The following is a 19,171-nucleotide window of genomic DNA, read 5'->3' on the forward strand; positions in this document are numbered from 1 at the left end:
TACTAAAAATACAAAGATTAGCTGGACATGGTGGTGTGCTCCTGTAGTCCCAGCTACTCGGAAGGCTGAGGCAGGAGAATTGTTTGAACCCGGCAGGCGGAGGTTGCAGTGAGCTGATATCGTGCCACCTCACTCCAGGCTGGGAAACAGAGTGAGACTCTGTCTCAAAAAAAAAAAAAAGGAAACAAATGAGGGTGGAAAGAGTGCCCCCCAGGCATCAGTTCCCAGAGGAGGCGGCCTTGGGACAGCCAGCACTGTTTCCCGGAGTCTGCACGCGCAATTAACACACCTACATCAATGGGAGATTCCCCAGTGGGCCGGGGGCTGGCCCCGCACACAAGACACAGCCTCACGGATGAGCGGTGGGACATGGCATGGTTTTGCTGTTTGTGTTACATGCACCTGTGGTTGGTGACCACCCTCAGCACCAGAGAGAAGGGCCTGGGGCTCCAGAGGGGACCAGAGACACTGGCCATTACCAAAGCCTAGGAGTGAGTGCCTCATTTCCTGAGAAGCAAATTGATCTAGAATTCAAGCCTCAGCAGGACCTCAGGTGCTCAGGCTTTGCACACAGTGGGAGTTGCCCAAAAGCTATGGTCGAGGAGGCAGCGGGCCAGGTCTATCTGCCAGCTTCGCAGGGAGGCCAAAGGGCCAGCACGTGCTGTCAGAGTGCCCCATTGTGAAGTGGGAGCACTCCCTCCTCAGGTGGGACAACATGCCGGCCTCCTGGGCCGCCGCCACTCTGAAGCAGCAGAGCAGAGCCCAACCCCAGCCCCAGTGGGTGTGGGGAGGGAGGTGAGGGCAGGTGGGGGCAGGCAGAACACCCAGCTGTGGGCACCAAAAAGGACCACATTCTGGGGTCCACACTCTGGGGTCCACACTCCGGGGTCCACGGTGGGAGCGTGACCTTGCTCAGACGACAGCGTGGACAGAGCTGGCGCCGGCACCACATGCGAGCAGCCTCAGGGTCCTGCTGGGGCCTGGGGTGATTCTGAGCTTGGCAGAAGCCCCCTGGGATCTCACTCCTGAGGTGAGAGAGAGAAAAGTGTGAGGGTGACTCTTCGGCCCGCTGGGCAGCTGGAGTCAGGGAGGTGTTCGCTAAGGTGAGCAGCCAGACCCGGGGTGGAGCTGGGAGAGGGCACGCGCCAGCCCTGATGCCAAGCACATCTTTAGGAAGGCACTGAGCTCAGGGGCAGGCGTGGGGCCGTGTGCGGCCTTCGGGTGGTCTTGGCCCCTCAGGAAGGAGTGGTCTCGGGGAGGGAGGGAGAGACTTGAGAACAAGGCCCTGGACCTGCAAGGCTCAGGGCCAGGAGGAGGCAGCAAAGGCCCAGCTGGTGGAGGGTGGGGAGCAGGATAGGGGCTGACGGCAACCGCAACACGAGCCTAGCGAGGGCATGGCCCCGGGGGAGTGGGGACCTGAGAGCAGACCGGGCGGGAGGCCTGAAGCTGTGCAGCAGGAAGGGTCGGGGCGCTCGGGGACACTGTGGAGACAGGCTCCCCCGGACTGGCCACTACTGGATGGGGCAGGGGTAGGAAGGGGACAGGTAAGAGAAGGGGGTTCCAGTTGCTGGAGGCACACGTGGCTCAGGAGTGGCCCAGCAGGCAGGAAGGGCCAGGAGGCTCGGGCGAGGGTCACCCAGGAGTGGCAGCAGTGTGGGAGGGATGCCCAAGAGGGAGGCAGCCCCAGGATGGGGCACCGCAGGAGCCCCCCATCCCCACCGCCCCAGAGCTGGAACCGCAGGAGCCCCCCATCCCCACTGCCCCACAGAGCTGGAACTGCAGGAGCCCCCCATCCCCACTGCCCGTCAGAGCTGGAAATGCAGGAGCCCCCCATCCCAAGCCAAGAGCTGGTGGAGGGAGAGGTGTTCCAAGCTGGACCCAAGGTGGGGGTGCTGGGGGAGGGAGAGGTGCCCCGGGCTTGCCCCAAGGTGAGGAGCTGGGATTCTCACAGCTGAGAGAGCAGAGCCAGGACCCCCAGGCTGGCCAGCAAGTCCTCACCTCCCCACGTCTGGCTCCTCCACCCACAGGTCCGACCACAGCCCTGCTGGCACCAAGACGCTCTGAGCTCCCTGCTGGGCGCTCAGTGGCATCACTGAGCCCAGTGGGGGACCCAGGAGCCCCGGGCTGCCTCAACCACACTGCATTGGTCCCCTCTTGGCATCTTCCCGCAGACACCAGGCCACAGGTTCTGACCCCAAAAGCCGATTCCCAGCCACAGCGCTATGTCCATTCTGGGGTCCCCTACTCTGGATGACGAGGGCACAGACAACCGGACCACCACCTCCTTCAGAGGAGCCCCGGTGCAGCTGGGGCTGGGGCTGCTCCCCGGGGCACTGTGCCGACGGTGGTGGGGCTGGGGGTGCTCCCCGGGGCGCTGTGCTGACAGGGGGTGCTGTGCCAGCCAGGGGGGTTACTCCCCGGGGGTGCGGGACGCTCGCACCTCCTCCAGACTCACCAGAGCTGCAGCTTCACCCGCCGCCCGTCCAGCAGGATGGTGGTCGTCTTGTAGTTGATGCCTGCGGAAAGGTTAGAGACGGCTTAGGCCTGAGGCTGCCGCTAACAGGGCGCTGGAAGTCTCACGTTTGGGGAAGAAAAGGGTTTCTCATCAGTGCAACTTTCAGGTTTACAAGGCAGGCGGATGGGACCCCCTCCCTGTGTCTGCCCGAGCTCCCGCCCCGGCCTCCCGCACCCGGGCCCCTCCTGTCCTCAGCCGCCTCGGCCTCTGTGGGGGTCAGGCTCGCATCGCCCTGGCCCAGGGGGCTCCCCGACAGGCACTGCAGGGCCCACGTGTGACCTGGAGGCCGGTGGTTTGCTGCGGGGCTGTGGCCGCTGGGTGTGCCCCCGTCTGGGCTGGTCCTTTCCTCCCCACCTCCTCCCCAAGCCTGCAGGCCTGAGAGCTCCGACTCAGCTGTTTCCAAGGGAACGGGGCTAAGGCAGCGGCTCTGCAGACGCTGAGACTGCGTCCCCCAGTATCACACTAGGAAAGTACAGTAAAGACAGACGTGACGCTGCGTGGGACGCCCGCTCTCAGCTGTGTACGTGTGCATGTGAACTATGCATGTGCAGGGACACGGGGCTGCACGCCCATCCCAGCCACCTCTGGGGCGCAGATTACATACAGGTAGGCTGGAACCTTCTTTCCACATTTCTATTTTTTCAAGTTAAAAAAAAAACAAAAAACGAGAATGTGTTTCTTCTTCTTCTTTTTTTTTTTTTTTTTTTTTTTTGAGACAGGGTTTCTCTCTGTCGCCCCGGCTGGAGTGCAGTGGCGCCATCAAGGCTCACTGCAGCCTCCACAGCCCAGGCTCAAGTGATCCTCCTACCTCAGCCCCCCTGAGTAGCCGGGACTACCGGTGTGTGCCACTATGGCCAGAAAATTTTTGTATTTTTTTGTAGAGACGGGGTTTCGCTATGTTGCCCAGGCTGGTCTCGAACTCCTGAGTTCACACAATCCGCCCAGCTCAGCCTCCCAAAGTGCTGGCATGACAGGCATGAGCCACCATGCTGGAACACTTCTTCTAAAGTAAAAAGCTAAAATTAAAGGCCAGACGTGGCGGCTCACGCCTGTCATCCCAGCACTTTGGGAGGCCGAGGCAGGTGGATCCCTTGAGGTCAGGAGTTCAAGACCAGCCTGACCAATATGATGAAACCCCATCCCTACTAAAAATTCAAAAATTAGCCGGGTGTGGTGGTGGGCTCCTGTAATCCTAGCTACTTGGGAGGCTGAGGCAAGAGAATTGCTTGAACCCAGGAGGTAGAGGTTGCAGTGAACTGAGATTGTGCCACTGCACTCAGCCTGGGTGACAGAGTGAGACTCTGTATCAAAACAAAACAAAACTACCCTTAAAAAAATCTTTTTTTGAGACAGGGTCTCTCCCATCACCCAGGCTGGAGTACAGTAGCGTGATCACCGCTCACTGCAGTCTCTACCTCCTGGGCTCACAGGCACACCACCACACCTGCCACCGCACCTGCCACCACACCTGCCACCGCACCTGCCACCACACCTGCCACTGCACCTGCCACCGCACCTGCCACCACACCTGGCTAATTGACAGGGCATTGCTGTGTTGCCCAGGCTGGTCAACCTCGTGGATTCAAGTGATCCTCCCACTTCAGCCTCCCAAAGTGCTGGGATTACAGGCATGAGCCACCACGCCTGGCCACAATACATTTTTTTTTTTGAGATGGAATTTTGCTCTTGTTGCCCAGGCTGGAACGCAGTGGCGCGATCTTGGTTCACTGCAACCTCGGCCTCCTGAATTCAAGCAATTCTCCTGCCTCAGCCTCCTGAGTAGCTGGAATTACAGGCATACACCACCATGCCCGGCTAATTTTTGTATTTTTAGTAGAGATGGGGTTTCATCATATCGGTCAGGCTGGTCTTGAACTCCTGACTTCAGGCGATCCACTTGTCTCGGCCTCCTAAAGTGCTGGGATTACAGGCATGAGCCGCTGCGCCCGGCCAATAAATATTTTTAAAAGGGAAATATATGTTTCTCTGTCCCCGTCCCCCCAGACACCAATGTTTTGCTTCTTTAGGAAACATCTCCTGTGTTCACTTCTAGTGCTTCTGGATGAGCGCAAGGTCTGTCACTGAGAACATGGAAAGACGGGGTTTGAGTTAAGGGGCTGGAGAAGGCCGGGTAGGAGCACTGCCTTCCTAAAACTAGGTACAATGACACGTACAATCACAGGAGCCCAAACTGCTTAGTAACAAGACATGACGAGCCTTTGTGGAATTTGCTTGATTTATTTCATGTATAGGATTTACCTGAGAGTATCTCTCAAAGCATTAAACCTAGAAGAGACAAGCCCCGGCCTCACTCTTGGCTGTGATTGGACGTTGAGTGCTTTGACAAGTATGGCTGATGGCTGAATAGGGAATCAGAATTCTAAAGGGAAGCGTGCTGCCGAGAGGCCCAGGGGAGAAGCAGCGCTGAGGCTCGTACCAGACCTCGCCCTGGAGACCATCGCGGAGCACACGGCCTCTGCAGCTCTCCTTCCAGAGAAGCCCGCGATGTAGCCAGTGAGCGCCCAGAAACAGGCTCTTCTAAAAATGTGAGGCTGCGCAGGCTACGGTTCTCAAGCAGCTTCTGCCCCCTCGAAGGGTCTAGAACCCTTCGACTTGGCCACAAGCCCCCCGCGTCCCAGGAGGCAGTGTGCCACGTTCCTGGTCTCCTGTCGGGCAGAGCGAAGTGTGCGGTGCCGGTGCCGCCGGTGGCCTCCCGCTCGGCTTGGACAGCTGGTCGCCCACGTCTTCAGGCAGGCCTGGGCGTTGCAGCAGCTCTGGGCCTCTGTCCTCCACTTTCCACTGACGCAGCCGTGAGCGCGTGCATGGCACACCTGCCTGATCTGAGCACACCTGTGCAGCGCCTTCCATGAGATCCCGAGCACCCCTCCCTCCCGCAGCTGATGTGTCCAGCCTGTCCCCTGCCCTCTGCTTCCTCCTCCGGGCCCTGCCCCCTTCCTGGACTCCAGAGGCTCTTCCTGCCGTGCCCCCACCAGAGCCCCAGAGACATGGAGTCCAGGCTTCCCGCATCCTCCTCTGTCTCCTGCTAAACTGCACACTCTGTCCACAGAGACTGCCCATCACGCCACCAGATAGATTAGACCGAGCAACACCAGAGCAAACTCCCCCCGTCAGAGGAGAGTGATTCAGAGGACAAAAGATGCAGCAGCATTGAGAACGCCTGAAGCACCCGCTTTGCAGACACCACTTGCCCCATGATGAGGCTCACACAGAGCGGCCAAGCAGGCCTCTGACCCACCCAGTACAAGGCTTTCCTGGGCTGGCCAAATGTTTGCCACCGAGCCCAGTGGGCACACTGAGTGCACCATCTGTCTCTCTCTCCTTGGCATGGGCACTGATGGGGCACTGTTATGGGACCTTTGGGATGTTGCTCTACTGGCTGGAAACCGGTATGCAGACAAGTGGAGGGTGAGCGAGATGAGGAGGAGCTTTACTGAGTGTTAGAACAGCTCAGGGGAGACCCACAGTGGGTGGCTTCTCTCTGCAGGCAGGTCGTCCTGACAAGTGTTCAGCTCTCAGCAGACAGGGTAGCTCTCCGCAGCTGGTCATCCCGACGTCCGCGTTGCTCTGAGTCTGGGGTTTCTGTGGTCTTCAGGGTGGGGAAGTGCATGCTGACTGGTCCACAGGCAGCCCACACCAACCAGCATGCACAACCCCCTCCCACAAAAGCACCATGAGTCCTCCTTCCAGTCCGCAGGACTGGCAGTCCGGGCCCCAGGCCCCCTTGAAGCTTCAAGGTGTGGCTTCACCAGGGACCTGCCCCCTTCCACCCAGAAGCCTGTCTGCCTCCCACAGCTGTTCATGGCACCAGCTTGTTCATGCCAAGGGGCGCCTGCAGGCCAGCACGGAGCCACCCTCAGCCCCCCCGAGCTTCAACAGCGCCCAAAGTCCCGAGGGGGCTGAGGTGGCAGGGGGCTGGCGTGTCAGTGCTGCCCCAAGTGTGGACCCACCCGGATGGTCTGCAGCAGCACCTGGGCTCAGCCCCAACTGTGCTCCACGACTGGAGCAGGCGTGGGGGTGAGGAGAGGCCAGGCATTTGGAGCAGGCACTTCTAAGCCTGCAGGGGGCAGGGGTGGCCTTCCCGGGCCTCCAAGAGCACAGAGATGCCCGCATCTAGAGCTGCCCCAGGGCAGCGGGCGGCCGCACACAGGGAAGGCGGAGCTCCTGCCTGATCCATGGAGTGCGAGGCCCAGCCATGCCTCCCCGCTGCAGCCGGCATCTTGGCAGCAGCCACTCTAGATGGGCCACTGCTACCATCAGCATCCTGGCACCAGGAGCTTTACCTCACCACTGTGGGGTACGCAGTGTAGCCTCCATTGCTCTCAGACCAAAACAACACTGCTGCCGTTTTCCCAGGTGACCAAGTGAGCGTCCAGGAAATAGTGCTTTTATAGAAAGGAAAATGCTCAGCCAGGCACGGTGGCTCCCGCCTGTAATCCCAGGAGGGCAAGGTGGGAGGATCGCTTGAGCCCAGGAATTCGAAACCAGCCTGGGCAACATGGTGAGACCTCATCTCTACAAAAAATTTAAAAATTAGGGCCTGGGCGCGGTGGCTGACGCCTGTAATCCCAGCACTTTGGGAGGCCGAGCGGGGTGGATCACCTGAGGTCAGGAGTTCAAGACCAGCCTGACCAACATGGAGAAACCTTGTCTCTACTACAAATACAAAATTAGCTGGGCGTGGTGGTGGGTGCCTGTAATCCCAGCTACTCGGGAGGCTGAGGCAGGAGAATCGCTTGAACCCAGGGGGCGGAGGTTGCAGTGAGCCGAGATCGCACCACTGCACTCCAGCCTGGGCAACAAGAGCGAAACTCCGTCTCAATAAAATAAAAATAAAAAATAAAAAAATTAGCCAATCATGGTGGTGCACACCTGTCGTTCCAGCTTCTCAGGAGGCTGAGGTGGAAAGATCTCTTGAACCCGGGAGTCGGAGACTACAGTCAACTATGATCGTGCCACTGCGCTCCAGCCTGGGTGACAGAGTGAGAATCTGTCTCTAAAAAAAAAAAAACATAAAAGAGACAAAAACACTTTTCTGGAACCTCCCAAATAGATAGTTCTACTAGCCCCAGCGCGGGAGCTTCAGGCCCTGTGAAATTACACTTTGAGCGACGACCAAAAATCTCTCCACAGTCCTTTAAAACCCTACTAAGCTCTCCGGAAGGCACCGTCACGTGCCAAGTCCTGCAGCCGTCAGCACTGAACACACTGAGCGTGAAATACACACAATAAATTAAAAAAGAACATACATATTTGCTCCATAATAGCAATCCTCAAAGAGAATTTTGGAAATATTTATTTTCCCTTGGCAGGCACGAGGCAATGAATGAATACACTTGGGAATCTATTTTTGAATGCGGAGATAACTCCAGCCTTGACATGTCTGTCTCCAGACGAAGGGACACTCACCCCCACAGGCTGAGAGGCTCATTTTTGTCCTTCCGGAGATTAATCCACTGCCTGGGCTTGGCTGGGTCCTCTGACTCAGAAAGTAGTATCCTCTTGTCCTGTCCTTGAGGGCCAACAATCTTTTTTTTTTTTTTTTTTTTGAGAGAGTCTCGCTCTCTTGCTCAGGCTGGAGTGAGTGACATGATCTCACTCACTGCAATGTCCGCCTCCCGGGTTTAAGCAATTCTCGTGCCTCAGCCTCCCGTGTAGCTGGAATTACAGGCACATGCCAGCAAGCCCAGCTAATTTGTGTATTTTTAGTAGAGACGGGGTTTCACCATGTTATCCAGGTTGGTCACGAACTCCTGACCTCAGGTGATCCACCCGCCTTGGCCTCCCAAAGTGCTAGGATTATAGGCATGAGCCGCCGCGCTCAGCCAAGGACCAAACAACTTTAAAATGTGTTCATAAATGTAAGAGAATTCCTGATTTTTTTTTTTTTTTTTTGAGGCGGAGTCTTGCTCTGTCGCCCAGGCTGGAGTGCAGTGGCGCGATCTCAGCTCACTGTAACCTCCGCCTCCTGGGTTCAAGTGATTCTCCTGTCTCAGCCTCCCGAGTAGCTGGGATTATAGGCGCCCGCCACCACGCCCAGCTCATTTTTGTATTTTTAGTAGAGACTGGGTTTTACCATATTGGCCAGGCTGGTCTCGAACTCCTGACCTTGTAATCTGCACGCTTTGGCCTCCCAAAGTGCTGGGATTACAGGCGTGAGGTACCGCCCCCGGCTTCCTGATGGTCTTTTTAAGCGCCCTATGAGTTTCAAAACCATCTTTCGTTTCTGTTTTCATGGAGTCATGGATGCTCACAGTCTGAAGTGCTGTCACGCTCCACGATGTTGGACCCAGGCCCACCTGAACCCCTGTCTCCCCCTCCCCATTTTAATCCTTTAAAATAATTTCTTTTGCTATGCATCTCCAAATTGATAAAGAACATACTTACATTCCTGCTTCCTGACATTTCAGTTTTAGGCATCCACTGACTTTCCACTATAGACGGTGAAAATGTAGCTCTCGGTCACTGACACACCGCACCCCTGTAACTCCAACACACAGTCACACGATCCCGGTACTCACTGACACACCGCACCCCTGTAACTCCAACACACAGTCACACGATCCCGGTACTCACTGACACACCGCACCCCTGTAACTCCAACACACAGTCACACGATCCCGGTACTCACTGACACACCGCACCCCTGTAACTCCAACACACAGTCACACGATCCCGGTACTCACTGACACACCCCACCCCTGTAACTCCAACACACAGTCACACGATCCCGGTACTCACTGACACACCCCACCCCTGTAACTCCAACACACAGTCACACGATCCCGGTACTCACTGACACACCCCACCCCTGTAACTCTCACACACAGTCACACGATCCCGGTACTCACTGACACACCCCACCCCTGTAACTCCAACACACAGTCACACGATCCCGGTACTCACTGACACACCCCACCCCTGTAACTCCAACACACAGTCACACGATCCCGGTACTCACTGACACACCCCACCCCTGTAACTCCAACACACAGTCACACGATCCCGGTACTCACTGACACACCCCACCCCTGTAACTCTCACACACACACTCACATACTCCCTGTAAAGTTTTGTTGCTTTTTAAGCTAGATGGGTATTCAATTCTGCACTGTCATAACCAGGTGCTATGGTTTGAATGTGTCCGCTAAACTTCACGTTAGAAACGTAAACCCCCAGTTCGTATGTTGATTGGAGGTGGGGCCTTTGCGAAGTAATTAGGATTAGGTAGGGTCAGCGGGGTGGGGCCCTGATGATGGTACTGGTGGCGTTACAAGGAGAGGAAGACACCTGACCTGACGGGCTCGCGCAATGCCCTCTGCCAGGTTATGACGCAGCAGGAGGCCCTCCCCAGATGCAGCCCCTCAACCTTGGACTTCCCAGCCTCCAGAACTGTAAGAAATGCATTTATTTTCTTTATAAATTACCCAGTTTGTGGTATTCTGTTACAGCAACAGAAAATGACACCAGGTAGACGCCATCCCCAGCTGAACCACGATATGGTATACAATGTTTATTTTTCCTTCATGTACGAATTTTTGTTTTTACTGGAGTTAAAAATTGCCTCATTGTACCAGGCGTGGTGGCTCATGCCGGTAATCCCAGCACTTTGGGAGGCCAAGGCAGGTGGATCATCTGAGGTCAGGAGTTCGAGACCAGCCTGACCAACATGGTGAAACCTCACCTCTACTAAAAATACAAAAACTAGACAGGCGTGGTGGCGGGTGCCTGTAGTCCCAGCTACTTGGGAGGCTGAGGCAGAAAAATCGCTTGAACCCAGTAGGCAGAGGTTGCAGTGAGCCGAGATCACACCATTGCACTCCAGCCTGGGCAAAAAAGAGCGAAACTCCATCTCAGAAGAAAAGACCGGGTGCAGTGGCTCATGCTTGTAACCCCAGCACTTTGGGAGGCCAAGGCGGGTGGATCACGAGGTCAGAAGATCGAGACCATCCTGGCTAACACGGTGAAACCCCGTCTCTACTAAAAATACAAAAAAAAAAAAATAATTAGCCGAGTGTGGTGGCGGATGCCTGTAGTCCCAGCTACTCGGGAGGCTGAGGCAGGAGAATGGCGTGAACCCAGGAGGCGTAGCTTGCAGTGAGCCGAGATCACGCCACTGCACTCCAGCCTGGGCGACAGAGCAAGACTCGTCTTAAAAAAAAAAAAAAAAAGAAAAAGTAAAAGAAAAGAAAAAGCAACAACCTAAAACACTTGGGGAATGACTGACTGAACGGGGGAGGGGGGGCCTCCTTGTCACCTGCCTCACTCTGGCATCACAGGCAACGTTGTATAGTTTGGAGTTGCTGCCGGCCAGCTTCCTCCCCAGGTGGGAAGAACGAACCCAAGAATGAACCTAACACAGAAGAAAGCAGGGCCAGGGTGTGTGCAGGGAGTAGGCAGAGGAGAAAGAACAACACGAGATAATCCTGACGGCATCGTTCAGGCACCAGGATCCAGCCATGCCTGAAACTACACCTGCCCCTCAACCTGCCAGCTGTGTGAGGCAACACATTCCTCTGTGCTTAAGCTATTTTGAGTTCATTTTCTTGTTTGCACCAAAATGTCTGATAGATAAACCCACAAAGCACAATGACTGGAGAGAGAGACAGAGAACATCTGACCCCCCCAAACTGGGAAAAGCTACAAAGGATGCATTTTCACATCTTCCCCAAGCAAAGTACAATGATCTCCACATCCCGGAATTTCACTAACAATAAACAAGAACTGGAAATAAAATCGAACTCAATGATAATGATTTCATTATTCACCATCATGACCAAAACTGAACTCAGTGACTTCTTCAGCTGGCAGTTCCCATTAGCACAGCCCGGATGCATAACCCACACCCACAACCTGCCCTGGCAAGTGACCAGCTTTGAAAGGACAATGACAGCCGCCTGTCTGACGTGGTCTCCACCAAGCGCTGGCTTCCATCAGAGCAGCACTTGGCCCTTCTCCCGAATCTATTCTGCTCCCACGGATGGCACTCCCTTTACCCCATAATTCAGAACTGGGGGTGGAGCAAGGCAGGGGTAGTGCCTTAGCCAGTGGGGTTGCCATAATGAAAATACCATAAACTAGGCAGCTCCTAAACAACAGAAACTCGTCATCACAGTTCTGGGGGCTGGAAGTTCTAGATGAAGGTCCAGGCAGAGCCAGTGTCTGACGAGGGCTCCTGGTTCATGGAGGTGTCTTTTCCCCATGTCCTCCCCTAGCTGGAGGGGCGAGGGAGCTCTTAGACGCTTCACTCATCCCATCCACAAAGCCCCACGTGACCTAATCACCTTCCAATAGCCCCATCTTCTAACACCATCACCTTGGGATTAGGTTTCAGCACCCAAATTTGGGGGGTCACAAACATTCACTCTCTTGCAGACAGGTGGGGAGATAAAACCTTGAAAACACGTGGGTCCTTCTCACCGGCGGGGAGAGGCGGCAACGGCGACAACCTGAAGCCCCTGGTACCCTGAGTCTCCTGGTACGAGACGGTGAGGACCCCACAGGGCTGGTAAAGCACAGACGCTGCAGCCTGAGGCCTGGGATAAAATCCAGTCCCAACACCAGCGTCTTCCTCCATCTCCCCTGGGTCTCCGTTTCCTTGGCTACGAATGGGGAACCGACCGCCTCGTGGGATGCACTCACCACAGCTCCTCAAAGTCTGTGCACCTGCTGCCAGCAGTCCACGTCGGCTCAGCAAAGGCTCCAACTCCTCCCCAAACATCTGGGGTCCCACACAGTGAGGGCACCCCTCACCTTCAACAGCCTCTCCCCCCCACACAGTGAGGGCACCCCTCACCTTCAACAGCCTCTCCCCCCCACACAGTGAGGGCACCCCTCACCTTCAACAGCTTCTCCCCCCCACACAGTGAGAGCACCCCTCACCTTCAACAGCCTCTCCCCACCCCACACCAATTCCGTGGCGAGTCGCTCAGCTCTTCCCAGCCACCCCCACAAAGCACCATTCCCTTTGCATTCGGTTGGGTCCTATTTTGAGGCTTACCCCCGCCAGTTTGACATCTCTGCTTCAGTGGCCTACTGATTTTTCTTTTTCGAGATGGAGTCTTGCTCTGTCGCCCAGGCTGGAATGCAATGGCGTGATCTCAACTCATTGCAACCTCTGCCTCCTGGATTCAAGCGATTCTCCTGTCTCAGCCTCTCCAGTAGTTGGGATTACAGGTGCCTGCCATCACACCTGGATAATTTTTTATTTTAGTACAGATGAGATTTCACCATATTGGTCAGGCTGGTCTCAAACTCCTGACCTCAGGTGATCCACCTGCCTCAGCCTCCCAAAGTGCTGGGATTACAGGCGTGAGCTACCGCGCCCGGCCGGCAGCCTACTAATTTATTTATTTTTTTATTTTTTCTGAGATGGAGTCTCACTCTGTCGCCCAGGCTGGAGTGCAGTGGTGTGATCTCGGCTCACCGCAAGCTCCACCTCCTCGGGTTCAAGCAATTCTCCTGCCTCAGCCTCCCGAGTAGCTGGGACTACAGGCGCCCGCCAGCACGCCCAGCTAATTTTTGTATTTTTAGTAGAGACGGGGTTTCACCATGTTGGTCAGGCTGGTCTCGAACCCCTGACCTCGTGATCCACCCGCCTCGGCCTCCCAAAGTGCTGGGATTACAGGCGTGAGCCACCGCACCCGGCCAGCCTACTAATTTAAACAATTAATGTTCAAGCTATCTCTGAATTAATACCTTAACTAAAAGTTGAATTTCTTCCAAGTCCCAGGTTCTCAGCCCGTCGTAAAAGCTAATTACAATGAGATTCCCCACAGAAAAAGCTAAAACCAATGACTGGTTTCTCCTGTCCCAACAGGGCAGAAAGCATTACAAGCCAAGCTGCTTCCAGGAGGTGGCCCGTTCTGCAGTGGCCAGCTCAGCCCACTCTGGCCCTTCCCTGATGCGTCCCCCTTGCCACAGGTCCGAGGCCCAGAGGCGGCCCGTGTTGTGGCTCTCCATCAGCCCTGATGCTGCGTCTCTGTCCCTGTGGACTCAGCCTTTCCCACTGGGAACCTGCCTTCCTGTGTCCACCTTCCAATCCTCGTCCACCACCCGTCTCCAGGGCCAGCACCCAAGCGTTTGGGGTTTCCAGGCACAGGTGGCCTGGCTCTACAGAGAGCCCGCATCCTCTTTGTGGAGGACACTTGAAGTCTGCTGGAACCCCCAGATTTGGGGTCCTCTGACCCCAGATGAGGGCGTCAGTGATGCTGTGGTGCGGCACCTGCCCGACCCCTGCACCTGACCCAGGGCCTCTTCTCCACCCCTCAGCAACGGCCCACAACGTCTGGACACTGGGCCCAGCGAGCAACGACCAATCTCATTTCAAGTCTCTCTTTTTTTCTCTAAAATCAATGCTGTTCCAAAGATAAACCCTCTAACGCAGCCATGTCTGCCTAGAGAAATCCTCAAACCATATCCTTTCATAGCTATGTTCAAATTCAATTTGTGAGAAGACTCTTCTTTTCATAAACCCATTGATGGAGCCATTTTGTTTCATTCTCTGCAGTGTCTTTTTTTTTTTTTTTTTTTACCTTATCTCCCATCTGTGTGTTTGCTCTTTCGTTATTTACCGTTTCTCCTTCTCTGTGTTACCTTACATTTTGGTCCACAAGAAACTAACAAACATTTTTGACATCAGCAGTGTTAGCGTTAGGATAAAACAATTCAAGCTCACTGCACTTAGCTGATTAACTTACCACGTACTCTGTCCATCAAAATATAATAAAGATATACAAAGCTTTTAGAACAAAGCCCGTCAGAATGTTCACTGAGTGAGTCAGAAAACAGGGACAAAAAGATAATTTTAACCTTCTAAAAAAAAAGAACAAAAAAGGGGGAAGTCAAATGCCACACCATTCTCTACACTTGTAGCTGCATAATGAGTAAATATTTTAGGAATCCGTTTTAAGTCATCTACCACCTGCTTAATTCTATTTTAGTAAGTGGCATAACTCTGCCTTCACAAGCGAGGATCTGTTGATGGTGCAAATATTGATTCAATACAATGTACAGACGTATTCATCTCTCAGCCCAGCTTTTGAGAAATCTGTAACACCGGAAAGCCAGAAAGCAGACTGGCGGTCTCCGGCGCAGAGGGCGGGGCAGGGCAAATGGCCACTGGACAGCACAGGGCTCCTGGAAGCGGCCGGTGCTGATGCTGCAGTGTGGTGGTGATTAAACGCCACTTTACACCTGCACTGTAAAATGCTCACATCTGACTTTACGTGTGTGGTTTTCGTGAAAGCAGCTCCCTTTCTGTGTTTTTTGGTTTGTTTGTTTGTTTTGAGCCAGAGTCTCACTCTGTCGCCCAGGCTGGAGTGCAGTGGCACGATCTCGGCTCACTGCAAGCTCCGCCTCCTGGGTTCATGCCATTCTCCTGCCTCAGCCTCCGGAGTAGCTGGGACTACAGGCGCCCGCCACCACGCCCGGCTAATTTTTTGTATTTTTGGTAGAGACGGGGTTTCACCGTCTTAGCCAGGATGGTCTCGATCTCCTGACCTCGTGATCCGCCCGCCTTGGCCTCCCAAAGTGCTGGGATTACAGGTGTGAGCCACCGTGCCCGGCTGCCACAAGCCTTATTTATTTTAAATCACCTTTGTCTTAGGACACTAAACTCCCAAAAGGTGAGGCCTGGGACCAGCATCAGGCTGGACAAGTGCTGCAGAGGCCACGCCAACCCTGTGCGGCCACCACTGCCCCACCCGGTCACTAAGCACCTGCAGGTCACAGTGCACAGGGCATGGGCCAGCCTCCACCAAGCACAGGGCATGGGCCAGCCTCCACCAAGCACAGGGCAGGGGGCAGCCTCCACCGAGCACAGGGCAGGGGGCAGCCTCCACCGAGCACAGGGCAGGGGGCAGCCTCCATTGAGCACAGGGCAGGGGGCAGCCTCCATTGAGCTGTCACCACCACAGGACACCTGGAAACACGAAGGAACACGGCCCAGAAGCAGTGTCCTGGAGCGTGGCAGCTGCTGCGGAGTGAACGCAGTGGTGGGAGGCTCACAAAGGGACATCGTCTTGGGGAAGGGGGATCAAGGCAGCCACAGTGGCTCTGGGAGGGACAGAGGGGCCAGATCCCAGAGCTCCCCTCACAACCCATCAGAGTGCTGGATTCCCTGAGGATGGTTGTGGGGCTGGACATCTTGTGACCATAACTCCCAGGGCCTGAGAAGGGGGCAGCTGTCCTCGGGCTGGCCCATCCTGCTCAGACTGGAGGCCTGGCAGGGTTCGAGGGCTCAACTCAGGCAGGCCTGGGCTCTCAGGGTGGGGTGACCTCTCTCACGGAGGTCTCATGCAGCCTTGGATCCCACACTAGGGCCTGGGTCTCTCCTAAGTTCCCATACACCCAGGGGAGTGGCCATAGGATCCAGTCTTGCCCTGGCCCTTGGTCGCAGGCAGGAGCCCCACCCGCCATGGCCACCACCTGCCAAAGAGGGGTGTGAGCTCTGGGCGGGGCCACTCAGGGGATGGGATGGCAGTTCCTCCACATGTGTGAGCTTCTCAACTCAAAGGCCTGGCTGGAGGCTGGAGGGTTCCAGGAGGCCACTCCACCAAGGCTGCCTGACACTCTTTGCTTCTGAAGTTAAAAAAATATTGTATATGAAAAAGCTTATTTAAAATCAAGTCATTCATGCTTGGCACTAAATATTTACCACTACAATCTTATCACCCATGGACAACCACAATTAATATTTCAGTGTAGTTCATTTCACTGTTTATGTATATATATGATTTTCTTTCTACATAATAGTAATACATACAATGATATATGTAATTTTAACATTTTTCATATGAAGTATTGATACAAATGTTTTAATTCTAAAATATAATTTCTGGGCCAGGCACGGTGGCTCATGCCTTTAATCCCAGCACTTTGGAAGGCCGAGGCAGGCACATCACAAGGTCAGGGGTTTGAGACCAGCCTGGCCAACATGGTGAAACCCCGTCTCTACTAAAAATACAAAAATTAGCCGGGCTTGGTGGCATGTGCCTGTAGTCCCAGCTACTCAGGAGGCTGAGGCAGGAGAATCACTTCAACCCGGGAGGCAGAGGCTGCAGTGAGCTGAGATTGTGCCACTGCACTCCAGCCTGGGCAACAGAGCAAGACTCTGTCTCAAAAAAAAAAAAAAAAGAAAGAAAAAAGAAAATGATGTTTGAGAGAAAATTAGCTAAAAATGAAGGCAAATATATCTGCTTCATATACATTGAACACAGTTGCCAAAACACTACATGTGATAATATATTAACTCAAAAAACATGAGTTTTTGGTAGGTAAGCAGTAAATGAGCTCCCCCACCCCCAACTCCTTAGTGAAGATTTGGCTAAAAATCAATTTATATAACTCAAAGATTGCTGGCTCTCCTAGGGAACATAACTTACCTATGGTAGGAAATATTACATTTCTAGACAAAAAGGCAAACGAGAGTAATACCTCTGAACAGTTAGAAGCAGCCGTGTGGCAGAAGTCTCCTAATACAGGAAGCAGTAGTTAACCAGTGCAGTCGGACACCGTGTAGGGAAAAAAGCCCCTCTGCTTGGATGAGCACAGCCTCACCCAGCGACCCAGGCCCTGAGTGTGAGACAAACAACCCTGCAGCAAAGCATCTCAAGGCTCTGTGTGGAGGCTTTGGAGCCACCAGAACTGGGTTCAGATGGGGGATTTCTCTAGCACTGTGATTCCAATCATTAAAATAACTTACTATACAATAAATTAAAAGTAAAAATATAAAGTAAAAGAGATGAATCCGTCAATAAAAAATATACGAAATTCAGTAATCTGTTATCGTAGGAATGCAAAGTTGGTTCGACCTTTGAAAATCTATCAGTGCAATTTATCACGTCAATAAATCAAAAAAGAAAAACCCACGTGATCTCAGTGAGGCAGCATTTGACAAAATCCAACGCCTGTTCATGATAAAAGCTCTCAGCAAACTAGGAATAGAACTCCCTTAACCTGATAAAGTCCATCTTAAAAAAAGAACCTCAAAGCTAACATTTTACTTAATGGTAAAAAACAGAACGCTTTCCCCATGAAAATGAGAAAATATTTTCCCCATGAAAATATCCACTCTTACCACTCCAATTCAATGTCATTTTGGAAGTTCTAACCAGTGCAATAAGGCAACAAAAAGAAAGAAAAGGCATGCAGATTAAACCATCTCGATTACCAGATGACATTACTGTACACACACACACGCATGCACGCACGCACACACAGGCACGCACGCACGCACATACACCTCTCCAAAAACCAATAAGAAAGCTATTAGAACTAATAAGTGAATTTAGTAAGATCACAATATACAAGGCCAACATGGAAAAAAACAGTTGTATTTTTAAATACTAGCAGTAAACAATCAGAAATTGAAATTAAATAGCACTAGGTACAGTAGCCCCCAAACCATGAAATACTTGAGTATAAATCTAAAAAAAAGTGCAAGATCTATATATTAAAAGCTACAAACCACTAATAAAAGGAATCAAAGACGACCTAAATAAATGGAGAGACATACCATGTTCATGATTGACAGAATCAGTATTGTTAAGATGACAAGTCTCCCCAATTGATCTATAGTTTTAGTCCCAACCAAAAATCCTAGCAGGACTTTTCTTGGTAGAAATCAACAAAGCCAACATTTAAAAGGAAAGTCAGAAGAGCAAAGCTGGAAGACTCAGACTCCTCAAACTGAAGACTTACTATATATTTAATCAACACAGTATGGTACTGGTATAAAAAATACATGAATAGAAAAATGGAACAGAATTGAGTCTAGAAATAGGTCCACACAAAAATGGCCAATTGATGTTTGACCAAAGTGCAAAGGCCATACAATAAAGAATAGTCTTTTCAACAAATGCTGCTGGAACAATTAGACATCCCTGTGCAAAAGTAACGAATCTCAATCTGTACCTCACACTATATTAAAAAACGAACCCGGCCGGGCACGGTGACCCATGCCTGTAATCCCAGCACTTTGGGAGACTGAGGCAGGCAGATCACGAGGTCAGGATATCAAGACCATCCTGGCCAACAAGGTGAAACCCCGTCTCTACTAAAAATACAAAAATTAGCCGGGCGTGGTGGCACACGCCTGTAATCCCAGGTACTCGGGAGGCTGAGGCAGGAGAATCGCTTGAATCTGGGAGGTGGAGCTTGCAGTGAGCCGAGATGGTGCCACTGCACTCCAGCCTGGGTTAGAGTGAGACTCCATCTCAAAAAACAAAACAAAAAAAACCCCAAATTGGACCATAGTCATAAATGTAAAATCTAAAATTATAAAATTTCTAGAAGAAAATCTTTGTGACTTTGGCTTAGGCAAAGATTTCTTAGATATGACATTAAAAGGATGGTCTATAAAAGAAAAAAATTGATCAACTGGATTTCTTCAAAAGTAAAAACTCTTATTCTTTAAAAGATACTAAATGGAAAGGAAAGGCACAGACTGGGTGAAAATACTTGAAAACACATTTCTGGGTAAAGACTTACATCCAGAACATATTTAAATATTCTCAAAATTCAATAAAAAAAATAAACAATTCAGGTTTTTCAAAATAAGCAAAAGAGGCCAGACATAGTGGCTCACAACTGTAATCCCACCACTTTGGGAGGCCGAGGTCGGAGGATCTCTTGAGC

The 19,171-nt window shown here is 52.7% G+C and overlaps 1 protein-coding gene and 1 long non-coding RNA gene across 2 annotated transcripts in view; one reads left to right on the top strand and one right to left on the bottom strand.

The window, feature by feature from the left end:
* Positions 1–19,171, bottom strand: part of RAB40B (RAB40B, member RAS oncogene family) — a 38,956-nt gene that overhangs the window by 4,719 nt on the left and 15,066 nt on the right. Inside the window, exon 2 of the mRNA XM_002827990.6 lies at positions 2,456–2,516. Coding sequence (XP_002828036.2) covers positions 2,456–2,516 — 61 coding nt within the window. The remainder of the gene's footprint in view (positions 1–2,455; positions 2,517–19,171) is intronic.
* On the top strand, positions 702–4,839 carry LOC129051445 (uncharacterized). Its single transcript, XR_008515727.2, has 3 exons — positions 702–1,103; positions 2,028–3,121; positions 4,543–4,839. It is a non-coding gene; the product is annotated as an uncharacterized LOC129051445 (long non-coding RNA).

Source organism: Pongo abelii, chromosome 19 (assembly GCF_028885655.2).
Source record: "Pongo abelii isolate AG06213 chromosome 19, NHGRI_mPonAbe1-v2.0_pri, whole genome shotgun sequence".
Taxonomy (NCBI): Eukaryota; Metazoa; Chordata; class Mammalia; order Primates; family Hominidae; genus Pongo; species Pongo abelii.